This window comes from Xyrauchen texanus, chromosome 9 (assembly GCF_025860055.1).
Source record: "Xyrauchen texanus isolate HMW12.3.18 chromosome 9, RBS_HiC_50CHRs, whole genome shotgun sequence".
Classification (NCBI taxonomy): domain Eukaryota; kingdom Metazoa; phylum Chordata; class Actinopteri; order Cypriniformes; family Catostomidae; genus Xyrauchen; species Xyrauchen texanus.
The window spans coordinates 22,874,466-22,889,903 of record NC_068284.1 but is presented as its reverse complement, the minus strand read 5'-3'; the positions used below and the strand labels follow the sequence as shown (position 1 = coordinate 22,889,903).

General features: G+C 36.8%; 1 protein-coding gene and 1 long non-coding RNA gene across 3 annotated transcripts; one reads left to right on the top strand and one right to left on the bottom strand.

Annotated features, from left to right (window-relative positions):
* The first annotated feature begins 445 nt into the window (after positions 1–445).
* On the top strand, positions 446–14,598 carry myh7 (myosin heavy chain 7). Its single transcript, XM_052133742.1, has 38 exons — positions 446–482; positions 722–933; positions 1,488–1,631; positions 1,913–2,069; positions 2,640–2,667; positions 2,739–2,844; positions 2,947–3,039; positions 3,518–3,581; positions 3,687–3,785; positions 3,871–3,974; positions 4,071–4,209; positions 4,319–4,437; positions 4,522–4,671; positions 4,754–4,924; positions 5,043–5,352; positions 5,701–5,780; positions 6,044–6,249; positions 6,333–6,456; positions 6,567–6,703; positions 6,806–7,061; positions 7,152–7,394; positions 7,477–7,653; positions 7,754–7,899; positions 7,984–8,074; positions 8,168–8,557; positions 8,645–8,771; positions 9,005–9,123; positions 9,205–9,401; positions 9,676–9,859; positions 9,957–10,122; positions 10,318–10,442; positions 12,545–12,853; positions 12,953–13,156; positions 13,247–13,543; positions 13,632–13,736; positions 13,855–13,950; positions 14,040–14,174; positions 14,417–14,598. Exons 2-38 carry the CDS (start codon positions 733–735, stop codon positions 14,435–14,437), a joined length of 5,820 nt encoding a protein of 1,939 aa, XP_051989702.1. The 5' UTR covers positions 446–482; positions 722–732; the 3' UTR covers positions 14,438–14,598.
* On the bottom strand, positions 9,395–15,438 carry LOC127648918 (uncharacterized). 2 transcript variants are annotated; one of them, XR_007971246.1, is made up of 3 exons: positions 15,413–15,438; positions 9,938–10,094; positions 9,395–9,828 (listed from the first exon to the last, which is right to left on the bottom strand). It is a non-coding gene; the product is annotated as an uncharacterized LOC127648918 (long non-coding RNA). The 2 variants fall into 2 exon arrangements; XR_007971247.1 differs by lacking the exon at positions 15,413–15,438 and adding an exon at positions 14,995–15,362.

The following is a 15,438-nucleotide window of genomic DNA, read 5'->3' as shown; positions in this document are numbered from 1 at the left end:
TCTTGACAAAGATAAGACTTCCCTCAGCTAGCATGTTCTTGTTTCTCGTTAATACCCATAACTACCCTTGTTGCACCCAGTGCTTATACGCAATGACATTCCTGCCTTGTGGGATGCCTTCCCCAAATTTGGAAGGGTGACAACCTTTATAAAGAGATCTCATGGTTGGTGTCCAGACAAGTCATCGTTTTATCTGAGGGTAAGATTTGAGCAAAAACTGCATGGCGATGATACATTTTACAGAGAGGGATCTAAATGACCTTTAAAAGCTCATTTATTATACAAAGATGAATCTGTTTAACTCCTCATTGTGTTTCTTTCTTCTGATTACATCTTTTAAGAATTGGAAGTGTGAGTGAATTAGTGACGTGAAAGATTAAAACACATTAAACCCACATATCTGAGTTTTAGAGAGTAATAATTGAATATGGAATTTATTTCAACAGGTTCTTGAGTCAGCTGCCTCACCTGGTGCACATCAGGTAAGAGTCCTGCTTATTTTAATGTTGTTGAAACTTTTTCATCTTTGCCACAAAGCAAAGCTGATCTTTGTACTGTCATGTTCTACTACTGGGTTCTGCAACCCTTATGACATTACTCAACATATTGATTGATGTTTCATAATCAAATATAATCCAATACCCAGTATAACAATTGACTTAACTACTACTGTTTTTTAAACATATTTTAACTATCATTAAATCTACCCCATCATCTCCAGACAAAGTAATCATGGCGGACGCTCACATGGCAGAGTTTGGAGCAGCAGCTCCTTACCTGCGCAAGTCAGATCGAGAGCGTTTGGAAGCCCAAACTCGTCCCTTTGATATGAAAAAGGAGTGTTTTGTGCCTGATCCAGATGAAGAGTATGTAAAAGCTTCAGTCATCAGCCGTGAAGGTGACAAAGTCACTGTCCAGACTGAGAAAGGGAAGGTAAGCTCAACTAATGAATAAAACACTAATTCCTGGGGAACAGTTTCATAGAATGTTATTTTGCCATGCAGAAAGGCAGTGCTATTTCAAATTTGTAACTAAAACACTATGAGAACTGTTTGGACTAAATAAGCTCTGAGCACCCCTACAAATTACAGAATACATGCTGTAAACTCTTGTTTTAAGAATGATTTTTATGTATATTTTTTACAGGAAAACAATGAAATTGTTTAGCAAAAATTCTTAGCAAGAATAATATTTGTGGAGTAAATCCTTGCCTTAATATCAAAGGTCTTTCCTCCTCGACTTGCATCATTTATCTGAATAAATGTTTTCAAAACTAAATAGACTAAATATAAATTTAAACCAATAACAATTAAATGCAAACTAATCGGACAATTTAAATTGTAACTGTAGTGGAATACAGATAATAATATTTTGAATTTTGAATACGGATTCCCGTTATATGTATTCCATTACTCCCCAACCCTGTTTACAATATCTATGGTATGGATCTTTTTCTAATAGTATTTTTTTTCTGCATTTCTTAACAGAGTGTCACCGTAAAGGAAGCTGACATCCATCCCCAGAACCCGCCAAAGTTTGATAAAATTGAAGACATGGCAATGTTCACCTTCCTTCATGAGCCAGCTGTGCTGTTTAACCTCAAAGAGCGTTATGCAGCATGGATGATCTACGTAAGAACACAACAGTAAAAATGAAACCTGGAGTGGTGGTGGCATAGTGGGCTAAAGCACATAACTGTTAATCAGAAGGTCCCTGGTTCAATCCCCACAGCCACCACCATCGTGTCCTTGAGCAAGGCACTTAACTCCAGGTTGCTCCGGGGGGATTGTCCCTGTAATAAGTGCACTGTAAGTCGCTTTGGATAAAAGCGTCTGCCAAATGCATAAATGTAAATATCACTTGAGAATATATCCTAATTATTTTCAATTACTTTATTTATTCTTTCCCACAGACCTACTCAGGGCTGTTCTGTGTCACTGTCAACCCCTACAAGTGGCTGCCAGTGTACAATAAAGAGGTGGTTATAGCCTACAGAGGCAAAAAGAGGAGTGAAGCTCCTCCACACATCTTTTCCATCTCTGATAATGCCTACCAGTACATGCTAACAGGTATGGACACAGCCAAAGATCTTTTCTGATAATGGGGGGAAATCTGCAGAATGGATTTAAATATGTAACATATTAAACAGAGCTGAGATTATAATAATAATTGTATTTATATAGCACTTTTTAGAAGTTAAGCACAAAGTGCTTCACAAAATATAAAATAAAAAAGAACACACAGTAAAACACAACATATTCACATCACATAGTAATAAAAGTAACACATGCATTAAAACACAACACATTTACATAGAAATAAAAGCAAGTCTATACAAATGAGTTTTTAAATGAGACTTAAAAACGGTCACAGATTCAGCAGATCTAATATCCCAGTATATGTACTGGTTGTTGAAAGCATGATCAAATTAGACAATATTTAATAAACCAACATGCACATACTCTATACAAGGGACATCTGATTTTTGTGAATGATTCTGTATGTAGATTCTGTGCAGGCCTACACATTACTCACAAATTCCCTGTCATATCTTTGTAAATATTGATAATATGAAAGCCATTTCAACTAAAATACATAATAATACAAGAATAAGTAACATGCAGTCTTCTCTTTTTCAGACAGGGAAAATCAGTCAATTCTGATCACGTAAGTTCAATCTTTTTAAGTTTATTCTTTATGTAATTTTGAGACACTCATTTATTGTTCTGTTTCTCCAGTGGAGAATCTGGTGCAGGAAAAACTGTAAACACCAAGAGAGTTATCCAGTATTTTGCAAGCATTGCAGCTGGGGCCTCGGCAAAGAAAGATGGGTCAGAGAAAAAGGTAAGTTCATCTTTCTACATCAGTTTCTGCATTAGGAGAAAAACTTAAAAATAAAGATTTAACTCATTCACACCATATTGGAACTTTTAATTTTCAATAAAGGGAACCTTGGAGGATCAAATTATCCAGGCTAACCCTGCTTTGGAGGCTTTTGGCAATGCAAAGACCATCAGAAATGACAACTCTTCAAGATTTGTAAGATTCATCAAACATTTAAGCAAAACCTTTAGCTAAGACATAAACATTCACTTCAATTTGCATTTCAGCTATACAATACATGAAAAGTTACCCACAGATACAGTGTGAGAACACCCTCTGCTGGATAGACCAAGATGATATAAAGAGAACATAGGGACTGGCAGATGGCAGGCTGCTTTCTAAGACACTTTATCACAATGTGGAGTACAGGATCTATACTGCAGTATTTATGCAACTGTGGTGCACATACAAATCAGCAAAACAATGCTGAAGAAGAATGTCTGTAGATTAGAATCAAGCACTGTGTGCCTCTCATCACATTTATAAGCTTTCGTTTTTATAGGTCTGACTGAGATTCATATTTTTATTAACTTAATATTAATATTTCGTAGGTTATGCATTTATGAATATTGAAAATAACTAAAAGTGTCTACTGTGCTTAATTTTTTTATATTTTATTTTCTCATTTCTTTAGGGAAAATTCATCAGAATTCATTTTGCTGCCAGTGGAAAGCTGGCCTCTGCTGACATTGAGACTTGTAAGAACTTTTTACTGTATATCTGGAATGGTTATACAAAACCACCAAAGGGTAAAAACTAAAGTTTAAATTTAATCAACATTTCACTTTTTGTAAATACATCAGATCTCCTGGAGAAGTCAAGGGTGACTTTTCAGCTTAAAGCTGAAAGAGACTACCATATATTCTACCAAATCCTGTCTCAGCAGAAACCTGAGTTGCTTGGTAAGATGCCACAGATAAAAGACCTTTTTTCCTTCCAGTTTTAGCTCTTAACTTCAAACTGACACTTCCCCATCTCTTGTAACAGACATGCTGCTCATCACCAACAACCCCTATGACTATGCTTACATCTCCCAAGGAGAAACAACTGTAGCATCAATTAATGATGGTGAAGAACTAGTTGCCACTGATGTAAGAGTGAAAAGCATTACATTCTTATTTTAATATCACTGTAAAAGTCTGAAATGCCAGTCACACAGCAAAGATCTTGAATTCTCTTAATTGTAGGAAGCATTTGATGTACTCGGCTTCACTCTAGAGGAAAAAAATGGCATCTATAAACTGATTGGAGCCATTATGCACTATGGCAATATGAAGTTTAAGCAAAAGCAAAGGGAGGAACAAGCAGAGGCTGATGGAACTGAAGGTGTGTAACGTGTAATTCCTGAAGCTGCAAAGTACAATCAACACTCTTTCTATTTTATGCACTGTTATGCATAATCCTTCTAAACAGAGACATCTGATTAATTTTACAGATGCAGACAAATCTGCATATCTTATGGGTCTAAACTCTGCAGACCTAATCAAAGGTCTGTGCCATCCAAGAGTCAAAGTAGGAAATGAGTGGGTCACTAAAGGGCAAAGTGTTCAGCAGGTGAGTTGCATAGTGTCAGTAATTAAATGCTGTCCTCAGTCCATAAGTAGTGGTAAACCATACAAATGCTTCCCTCTGGCTCAGGTGTACTATGCTATTGGTGCACTGTCCAAGGCAGTGTATGAAAAGATGTTCCTTTGGATGGTTGTAAGAATCAATCAGTCTCTGGACACCAAGCAGCCTCGTCAATACTTCATAGGAGTGCTGGACATTGCCGGCTTTGAGATCTTTGATGTAAGTCTGGATGGAACCTTATGATCTCATGTTAAAAAATGTGTGTTATTTGTCTAACTAAGTTCATGCACTCCAATTGCAGTTCAACACATTTGAGCAACTCTGCATCAACTTCACCAATGAGAAACTGCAACAGTTTTTCAACCACCACATGTTTGTGCTTGAACAAGAGGAGTATAAGAAAGAAGGAATTGAATGGGAGTTCATTGACTTTGGCATGGACTTGCAGGCCTGCATTGATCTCATTGAAAAAGTAAGTGGTGCTGACAATAAAGCTGTCATACATGATTGGTGCTTTAACTATTTAACAGGCTATGTGCTTTGTGAGTAACTCAGTTATTTCACCTTTTACCAAACATTGATTTCCTCAGCCCATGGGTATCATGTCCATCCTGGAAGAGGAGTGCATGTTTCCCAAAGCCAGTGATGCAACCTTTAAAGCAAAGCTTTATGACAACCACTTGGGAAAGTCAAACAACTTCCAGAAACCAAGAGTTATCAAAGGAAAGCCAGAGGCCCATTTTTCTTTGATTCACTATGCTGGTACAGTTGACTACAATATCAACAACTGGCTGGTGAAGAATAAAGACCCACTGAATGAGACTGTCGTTGGCCTTTATCAAAAGTCTACAGTTAAACTCTTATCAATGCTCTTTGCTAATTATGCTGGGTCAGAGTCTGGTATGTATGAGGAAAATCTTGTCATGTACTGAATATTTTGAAACACATGTGCACTGAAAAGTTTACCCAAAAATGAAAACTCTTGTTATTCCAAACCTGTAAGACACTTCCTTTGTCTTTATGGATTATTAGTCAGAATATTAGCCTCAGTCACCATTCAATTGCAATGTATAGAAAAAACGATACAGTGAAAGTGAATAGTGACTGAGACTAACTTACTGCCTAAAATCTCCTTTTGTGTTCCACGAAAGAAAAAAAGTAAATGAAGACTGAATTAAGTTGTTTGGTTGAACTAACTTATTAAGTAATACCCGATTAATGTAATTCTCTTGTTTTGATTATGTCAAGAGTCAGGAGCTAAGGGAGGTAAAGGAGGAGGAAGTAAAAAGAAAGGTTCCTCCTTCCAAACCGTGTCTGCGCTTCACAGGGTAATTATGAGTTTTAGACTAACAATCCAATTTTTATACACAGTGGAAAAATAAAAATGGAAAATGTATATTATTGCTCAACCTTATCTCAAGCAATAAAAAACAAGAACATTGTTATGCCCTACCCTCAGACTGTCTCATCTATGTCAATGAAGAAAAAACTACACCTGCATGTTTTGTTTCAGGGAAAGTGAATCACAAAATACCCCTTCTTATTTTCTTTACATATTATTTAAATCTGTGACCATTTCTCCCTACTACAGGAAAACTTAAATAAGTTAATGACAAACCTAAGATCAACTCACCCTCACTTTGTGCGCTGCATCATTCCCAATGAGACAAAGACTCCTGGGGCGATGGAGAACCCTCTAGTCATGCACCAGCTACGCTGTAACGGTGTACTGGAGGGCATCAGGATTTGCAGGAAGGGCTTCCCCAATAGAATCCTGTATGGGGACTTCAAACAGAGGTAAATATTATAGGTTATGTTACACTTAAACTCAACAAATTCAAAAAAGCTCTTCCCATGAGATGTTCTGTAATTATTTACAGGTACCGAATCCTAAACCCTGCAGCAATACCTGAAGGTCAATTCATAGACAGCAGGAAAGGAGCTGAAAAACTGTTGGGATCACTGGATATTGATCACAATCAATATAAGTTTGGACATACAAAGGTGAAAACATAATAAATCTAAACAACTTAAGTATGATTTAATTTATCTTCATTATTTAAGAACTCTATTCTGTGAGTAAAATGTACATTTCCATAATGATTTCTGCCTAGGTATTCTTCAAGGCTGGTTTACTGGGTCAGCTGGAAGAAATGAGAGATGACCGACTTTCCCTAATCATTTCTGGAATTCAAGCTAGATCCAGAGGGCTACTTGCAAGGGTTGAGTTTCAGAAAATAGTTGAAAGAAGGCAAGATCATCACTTTGCATTCAACATAAATTTTATTGTTATTTTATTTTTGTGTGTGATGGTTATATAAATTATGCAAAACCCCTCTAAAACCCCTCACAGGGATGCCCTATTGGTTATCCAGTGGAATGTCCGTGCCTTCATGGGGGTTAAGAATTGGCCTTGGATGAAGCTCTTCTTTAAGATCAAGCCTCTACTCAAGTCAGCAGAAGCAGAAAAAGAAATGGCAAATATGAAAGATGAATTTGCCAAGCTCAAAGAGGCCTATGCGAAATCTGAGGCACGAAGGAAAGAACTAGAAGAAAAAATGGTGTCTCTTCTCCAAGAGAAGAATGACCTACAACTTCAAGTCCAAGCGGTTAGTTAACATTTGTGCCTTTAGAAGAGTTACAAGTGTTTTTTGCAATATAGATATCTGTGGAATTTGTTTCATCTCATTTTAAAACAGGAGCAAGATAATCTTTGTGATGCAGAGGAGCGATGCGACCAACTCATCAAAAACAAGATTCAGCTTGAGGCAAAAGCCAAGGAGCTCACTGAGCGACTTGAGGATGAGGAGGAGATTAACGCTGAGCTGACAGCTAAGAAGAGAAAGCTGGAGGATGAGTGCTCTGAGCTGAAGAAAGATATTGATGATCTGGAGCTGACTCTAGCTAAAGTGGAGAAAGAGAAGCATGCTACTGAGAACAAGGTCTGGGAGGTCTTAAACTCTCTACATAATAATTATAAAGAACTTAATGACACTGAACTTAATGATCCATCTTCTTTCACAGGTAAAGAACCTGACAGAGGAAATGGCTGCTTTAGATGAAATCATTGCAAAGCTAACCAAGGAAAAGAAGGCCTTGCAGGAAGCTCATCAGCAGACACTGGACGACCTGCAAAGTGAGGAGGACAAAGTCAACACTCTAACCAAGGCAAAAGCAAAGCTAGAGCAGCAAGTGGATGATGTGAGTTTAACAATTTCCATCTACCTTTAAAATTCTTCATAAAAGCAAATGCAATGTGTCATGTTTAAAAAAATCGAATCATTGTAATAATTTAAACCAGTTGGAAGGATCTCTCGAGCAAGAAAAGAAGGTCCGTATGGATCTAGAGAGAGCCAAGAGGAAACTAGAAGGAGACTTGAAGTTGACCATGGAAAGCTTAATGGACCTGGAGAATGACAAGCAGCAGTTAGAAGAGCGTCTCAAAAAGTAACAGAAATCTCCCATTCTTTAAGTCTAGTCTTTTTGTTTAAGGCTTACTCAGGACTGTATAATTATTTTTAACAATAACAGGAAAGACTTTGAGATCTGTCAGCTCAATGGAAAAATTGAGGATGAACAAATTATTGGTATTCAGCTACAGAAAAAACTGAAGGAACTTCAGGTAATAAAAATATAAATAAATAAATGAAAGAAAATTCTGACATTAAAAAAACAAATCTATAGGGTGACTTTGACAGCTATTTTCTTAAACTAGGCACGTATTGAGGAGCTGGAGGAAGAGCTTGAGGCAGAAAGAGCTGCCAGAGCAAAGGTGGAGAAACAAAGAGCAGATTTAGCTAGAGAGCTGGAGGAGATCAGTGAGAGACTGGAGGAGGCTGGAGGAGCTACAGCTGTTCAAATTGAGATGAACAAGAAACGGGAGGCTGAGTTTCAGAAACTTCGCAGAGACCTTGAAGAGGCCACTCTGCAGCATGAAGCCACTGCTGCCACACTAAGGAAGAAACAAGCAGACAGTGTGGCTGAACTGGGAGAGCAAATAGACAATCTGCAGAGAGTCAAGCAAAAACTGGAAAAAGAGAAGAGTGAACTCAGACTGGAGCTGGATGATGTGGTCTCCAACATGGAACATGTTGTTAAGATAAAGGTATTAATAGAAATATTATTAAATAAGAGTTAAAAATTATCTTCTCTACTTCGAAGTGATTTCCCAGTCAAATTATGTACTAAACAGGCAAATTTTGAGAAGACCTGCAGGTCTTTGGAGGATCAAATGAATGAATACAGGACAAAATTTGAGGAGGGCCAGCGCAGTATCAATGACTTCACAATGCAAAAATCTAAACTACAATCTGAAAATGGTAAGACTGTAAAAAACATTTTTTTTAAATATTATTGGGGAAGTGTCAGTTTCCAAAAAAATTCCATTATATTTAATTCAGTAATCTTTAATCAAATAAAAATATTTTACATTTTATTCAATTTATTTGGTTAAACATTACACAATTCAATTTGATGGAGTGTAATTTACTTTTCATTCATTATGAGCAAAATATAAATCCAACACCAATAAAATACATGATGATACATTTAGGTGAACTTGCAAGGAAGCTGGAGGAGAAGGACTCTCTTGTCTCTCAGCTAACTAGAAGCAAAATGTCTTACACTCAGCAGATTGAAGACCTTAAAAGGCAATTAGAGGAAGAAACTAAAGTGAGAACTGTGTATCAATATTGTTTAATAAATATTTCACAAATGAAGAGCATGCACAAATGATAAAGTGACTTCCAACAGGCAAAGAATGCTCTCGCTCATGCAGTACAGTCTGTCCGTCATGACACCGATCTGCTCCGAGAGCAGTATGAGGAGGAGCAGGAGGCCAAAGCAGAGCTCCAGCGTAGCATGTCCAAAGCCAATTCTGAGGTGGCTCAGTGGAGAACCAAGTATGAAACTGATGCCATCCAGAGAACTGAAGAACTGGAGGAAGCCAAGTAAGATATTCTAATATTTCTATGCTCATACAAAGTTAGACTTTTCCTTAAAGTTAAACTTCTCTACTGATAGATAAGCTTTTTGTTTGTGCTATGTTTCTTTTCAAATGTAAGACGAACAAAAAGTTTTTCTGTTAGTTGGCCAAGCTTCCCCAAACAGAAGGTGAAAATATAATATGTCTGTTTATTTCAATTGCGGTGTGCCGTTAATCAAAGTGCATCTGTGCACTCCAACAAATATTTTTCTCCAATTTCATTTTATTTTCTAACACAGGAAGAAACTGGCTCAACGTTTGCAGGAGGCTGAAGAAGCTGTTGAAGCAGTAAATGCAAAATGTTCCTCTCTTGAAAAGACCAAACACAGACTCCAGAATGAGATCGAAGATCTTATGGTGGACCTGGAGAGGTCTAATGCAGCTGCAGCAGCCTTGGACAAGAAACAAAGAAACTTTGATAAGGTAAACAAACATGGTCCTTGATTTGGAATCAAGCTTTAAAATTCCTTTTGATCATCTCTAATCCGAAAATCTACTTACATAAAAATTATGCATCTAGGTCCTGGCTGAGTGGAAGCAAAAATATGAAGAGTCACAGGCTGAGCTAGAGAGCTCTCAGAAGGAAGCCAGATGTCTAAGTACTGAACTTTTCAAGCTGAAGAACTCCTACGAAGAATCTTTAGATCACCTGGAGACCCTGAAAAGAGAGAATAAGAATCTCCAAGGTGAATAAATCATTTACCAAAATAGATAAATGGCAATATTGATAAGACAAATAGTACATTTTAATACATATAGAGTTTGTGGTGTGCTGGTTTAAGAAGAAAGATTTATAGCACTCTCGATTCATATAACTAAGGGTGGAACAAGGCAATTCCAATATGTTTGACAAAATTTGCAAATGCAATATTTTCATCTAGAGGAAATTTCTGATATTACTGAGCAACTTGGTGAGGGAGGAAAGAGCATTCATGAGCTGGAGAAAATGAGAAAACAGCTGGAGCAAGAAAAAAGTGAAATTCAGTCTGCTCTGGAAGAGGCCGAGGTAAGATTTCAGATACAGATTTATTCCTTGACTGTGTAAAAAACAAATCAAAACAACACATCAACAATGTAGCTTTCAGAATTTCAGGCAATTGTGAGTAAAACAAAAGAATGACAATGTATTATTATAATTAATAATATTATAGAATACTGTATATAACAATAATACAATGAATATATAGTGTACAAATTAATATAATTCATCTTAATAAAATAATTAACTACTGCTGAATGATTTGGACAAAAAAGATCTGATTGCGATTATTTTGAAAAAAAAAAATTCTTGTGATTTGAACAAAAAGTCCTTTTAACCAAAACTAAACCATGTTTTGCCCATGCTTTACTGCAAATTGGAAATACTGATCTAGAAAGGGTGTTCACACTTGAGTCCTCTACAAAAAAAAATTAATAAAACCAAATCAATAAAACAGTGAAACAGAGTCAACTTAAATCTGACATTATTGCAATAATAATAATGTTAAGAAATTGTTATACAAATATATTATTGTATAATAATAATTATCTTTATTATAATTTATAATTATTAATTAATAGTAATTTATTTATTTAATAATTAACTATGCAGTCCCGATAAACCCTCAAGCCTTTATTTTGGTGGAAGCTTTTATTTTGAAAATGTAACCCTGCTGGAAAATCCAGCCAAAGCTGGTAGCTGTGTTTTTGGAACATGGTAGCTGGTACAAGATTTACATTTACATTTATGCATTTGGCAGACGCTTTTATCCAAAGTGATTTACAGTGCACCTATTACAGGGACAATCCCCCCGGAGCAACCTGGAGTTAAGTGCCTTGCACAAGGACACAATGGTGGTGGCTGTGGGGATCGAACCAGCAACCCTCTGATTAACAGTTATGTGCTTTAGCCCACTACTCCAACACCACCCCCAAGATGATCAAGAGCTGGTCCAAGTTGGTCATGAGCTGGTCAACCAGCTTGGACCTGCTAAAGACCAGCTAGAAACTAGCTACAATGTTCCAAAACACAGCTACCATCTTAAGATGGATTTTCCAGCAGGGAAGGGACAGAAGTTTATGTTGTTTGAAGTTGAGTTGACAACAGCGTTTTATTGCAGTGAAAGGCTCTCATCTGCCTTGCTGCCAGCAAAATCCCACTCTCATGGGGTTATTTTAAACGTGCATAGTCCATTGTAGCGGCCAAACATAGACATATATAAAATTACACAAATGGCCTCTTTAAATAATGCGCTCATTGAACGTTAGCACACCTAACTGAACTCAGAGGCTGTCACCCGGGACACCAGATAGATGGTTTGTGTGTATGGAGCACAGAATCACTCTGAAACTATATGTACTACAATGATCCCATTTACATGTATTTAAGAAAGCACTACACACTACAGACAATAAAGTTGTGCACATAGGCGCAGCCAGAGATTATTTAGCAGAGGTGGGCCACTTCGGTTAAAATGAATGAGAGAAATTAGAATGCTCAACCAAGAAGCTCTAGCGGCCAATGGTCAAGTCCTGCCTTACAGATAAACGAGCCAATCACCTTTTAGATCCAGACATCTCCTGTCAATCAACTCTAGAACATGCATGTGCATTAGCTATACAAGCTGGGAAAATTTTGTTTTTTTTGCATAACATAAGGTCAAGTATCATAAAAAGACAATCAATTTATGAATCCAGTATTGTCAGATTTTATTGCTGATTTGAAATATGTTCTTTGATCGTACTCTTGACCAACCTTTTTGAGATTTTGTTAAGTAGATAGGAGCTGCACTGTCATGACTGGAAATAGCCTCACGAGTGTCATACTAGAAAGACTTTGGCGCAGCACAGTTGGCAGGGCATTGAGGCGGTTTATTTAATTAAATCACAGCACTTGCAGTATGAAAATCTGGGTTATAACGCGATTTCAATTTTATTTTGGTTAATCGTTCAGCGCAACAATTAACATTATAGTTAATCATATAATTTAAATAATTTTTTGTACTATTGTTATGACGATAATATCATTTTAGAATTCAACTTGTATAACTTGCTTCTTACCTTTCAAACCTTGTTTTACTAAATGCAAACCCAAGATCTAGTCATAAAGCACAATCTTTTGTTAAAAAGGCCTCATTGGAACATGAGGAGGGTAAGATTCTGCGAGCTCAGCTAGAGTTCAACCAGATAAAGGCTGATATTGAACGCAAATTAGCTGAGAAGGATGAGGAGATGGAGCAGAGCAAACGCAATTTGCAGAGGACCATCGATACTCTACAAAGCTCTTTGGAGTCAGAAACTCGAAGCAGGAATGAGGCCCTCCGAATAAAAAAGAAGATGGAAGGTGATCTGAATGAGATGGAGATCCAGCTTAGTCAAGCAAACCGACAAGCAGCAGAGGCACAAAAACAACTCAAAAGTGTCCAAGCACATTTGAAAGTAAGTTCTAAGTAACACTTTGAATCAACAAAGCAGAGAATTTGGATGGTTAGGGTTGTAGAAACATCTGTTGTATTCATATCTGCATATATCTTTTAGGATGCTCAGCTGCAGCTGGATGACTCTCTGAGATTAAATGATGATCTGAAGGAGAACATTGCAATTTTAGAGAGACGCAACCACCTTCTACAGGCTGAATTAGAGGAGCTGAGAGTGGCTCTTGAGCAAACTGAGAGAGGCCGTAAGCTTGCTGAACAAGAACTGCTGGATACAAGTGAAAGAGTGCAGCTACTGCACTCCCAGGTAAGACAAATGGTAGCTTTAACTTAATTCTAAATAGATCCATTACACTTATTCAGGTTTTAATTGAATGCAAATGCCTCCTTTATCCAGAATACAAGCCTCTTGAATCAGAAGAAGAAGCTGGAGGCTGACACTTCCCAGCTTCAGAGTGAAGTGGAAGAGGCAGTGCAAGAATGCAGGAATGCTGAAGAAAAAGCCAAGAAGGCCATCACTGATGCTGCCATGATGGCAGAGGAGTTGAAGAAGGAGCAGGATACCAGTGCTCACCTGGAGCGTATGAAGAAGAACATGGAGCAGACCATTAAGGACCTGCAACACCGCCTGGATGAAGCAGAACAAATTGCGATGAAAGGAGGCAAGAAACAAGTCCAGAAACTAGAAGCTAGGGTGAGTGATTCACTTACAAAAAATTCCTACAATGTTTTCTAATTACTATGCAAGTGATACTCTGAAAACATTCACACTGTGCCAACAGGTGAGAGAGCTGGAAAATGAAGTAGAATCAGAACAGAAGAAAAGCAGTGAGGCGGTGAAAGGAATTCGCAAATATGAAAGACGTATTAAAGAACTCATCTACCAGGTAAAACATAATCTTATTCCATTACTGAATGCACCTAAATACACAAAATTCTATCTCTCAAAAAAAAAATATATAATACAATTAAATATAATCATTTCTTTATCATTTGACTCACAAGACGGAGGAGGACCGCAAGAATCTTGCTCGTCTGCAAGATCTAGTTGATAAGCTTCAGCTGAAGGTCAAGGCTTACAAGAGGGCTGCAGAGGAAGCCGTAAGTATTGGCCAAAATATCACAGGGATTTTTGCTGATGACTGTTCAGTTCGGGCTCTAATCTCAGAACTATTTTTCCTGCTTCATAGGAGGAACAAGCCAACACCAATCTTAGCAAGTTCCGTAAACTTCAGCACGAGCTTGATGAAGTAGAAGAGAGAGCCGACATTGCAGAGTCGCAAGTCAATAAATTGCGTGCCAAAAGTCGTGATTTCGGTTCTAAGGTTAGAGTTTATGAGGTCTGATCCATTTGTGCATGTAGCCTGATTTAGACAAATTAGGTCATATTAAATGCATTTTAATTTCCAGTTTCAAATAACAATCATTTAATATATGATTATGCTATATTGATGTTTTGATATGGAAGTTTATATAAAATTAAAGAACTCTTTAGAGACATGCTTATGTAATTGAATTACTTACTACAGCTGTTTTTAATAGCTTTCCCCTCTTCTTTTTCATATAGAAGGGACATGATGAAGAGTAAAGCTCAAATGGATCTTCTGCTTTTCCCCTTCCATATATGTTTTGAATTAGTTACCCACACAGTCCATCTAGATCTTCTTCAGTCACACAGTATAATAAAGTTGAATTGCATTCAATTTCTGATGTGATCAGTTATTATGTGTTGAAATGACATATGAACGCTACTTGAGGGATACAACTACTAATGCAACTACTAATGTTTCATTTAAAATAAACAACATCGTGAACATTCTCATTTGAATGTTCTCTTTAACAGAAAGATTTCTCATTCTAAGCACTTTAACAATTAACCGTCTGCACAACACTAATGTTAAATACTGTAAAATCTGGACTTTTTTCCCCCTCAGATATGATCACAAAAGTTTTAAAAGACCCTAGTAAGGTTTCAACTCTAAGGCTGTCATAGAAATTTAGGCCTAATGAAACAAAAAGAAAAAAAAAAAGGTATAATTTGTATAAATATTAAATATATTATTTATAATATTAAATGCATCACCATAATCATATATTTATTAAAAAAATTAGACTTGAAATCTCAGGGGGTAAATAATTACTCACCCATAGACGTCATTCTGCACACTACTCTCCTGTTACTGCCTTGTATCACATTCTTAGCAACAGAGAGTAAAACTGTTTCAATGCCAATGTACTAACGTGGATTTAAACAGATACAAATAGCTGTCAGACATAGTAGACATTAGAATCCTACTTAGGGTTTATTAAAGGATTATCAGGATGGCTTTAAAATGTAATAAAAATAATTAATTAATGATATCAACGTAACTAACTCTGATCATCGTTTCAAGTCATCTACACACTTGGGTGAGGCTCGTATAAAAATAATGATAATAATAATAAAACAGTCATATCGACTCTGTGAAGTATCGGCATGTTTTTTTTTTTTGACAATTGAATACCTTAAACATTACATTACCCGCTAAGAATATACGACGATGAGAGTGAAAACACTGCACACCTGAAATTGAAAACAGTCGAATCGTG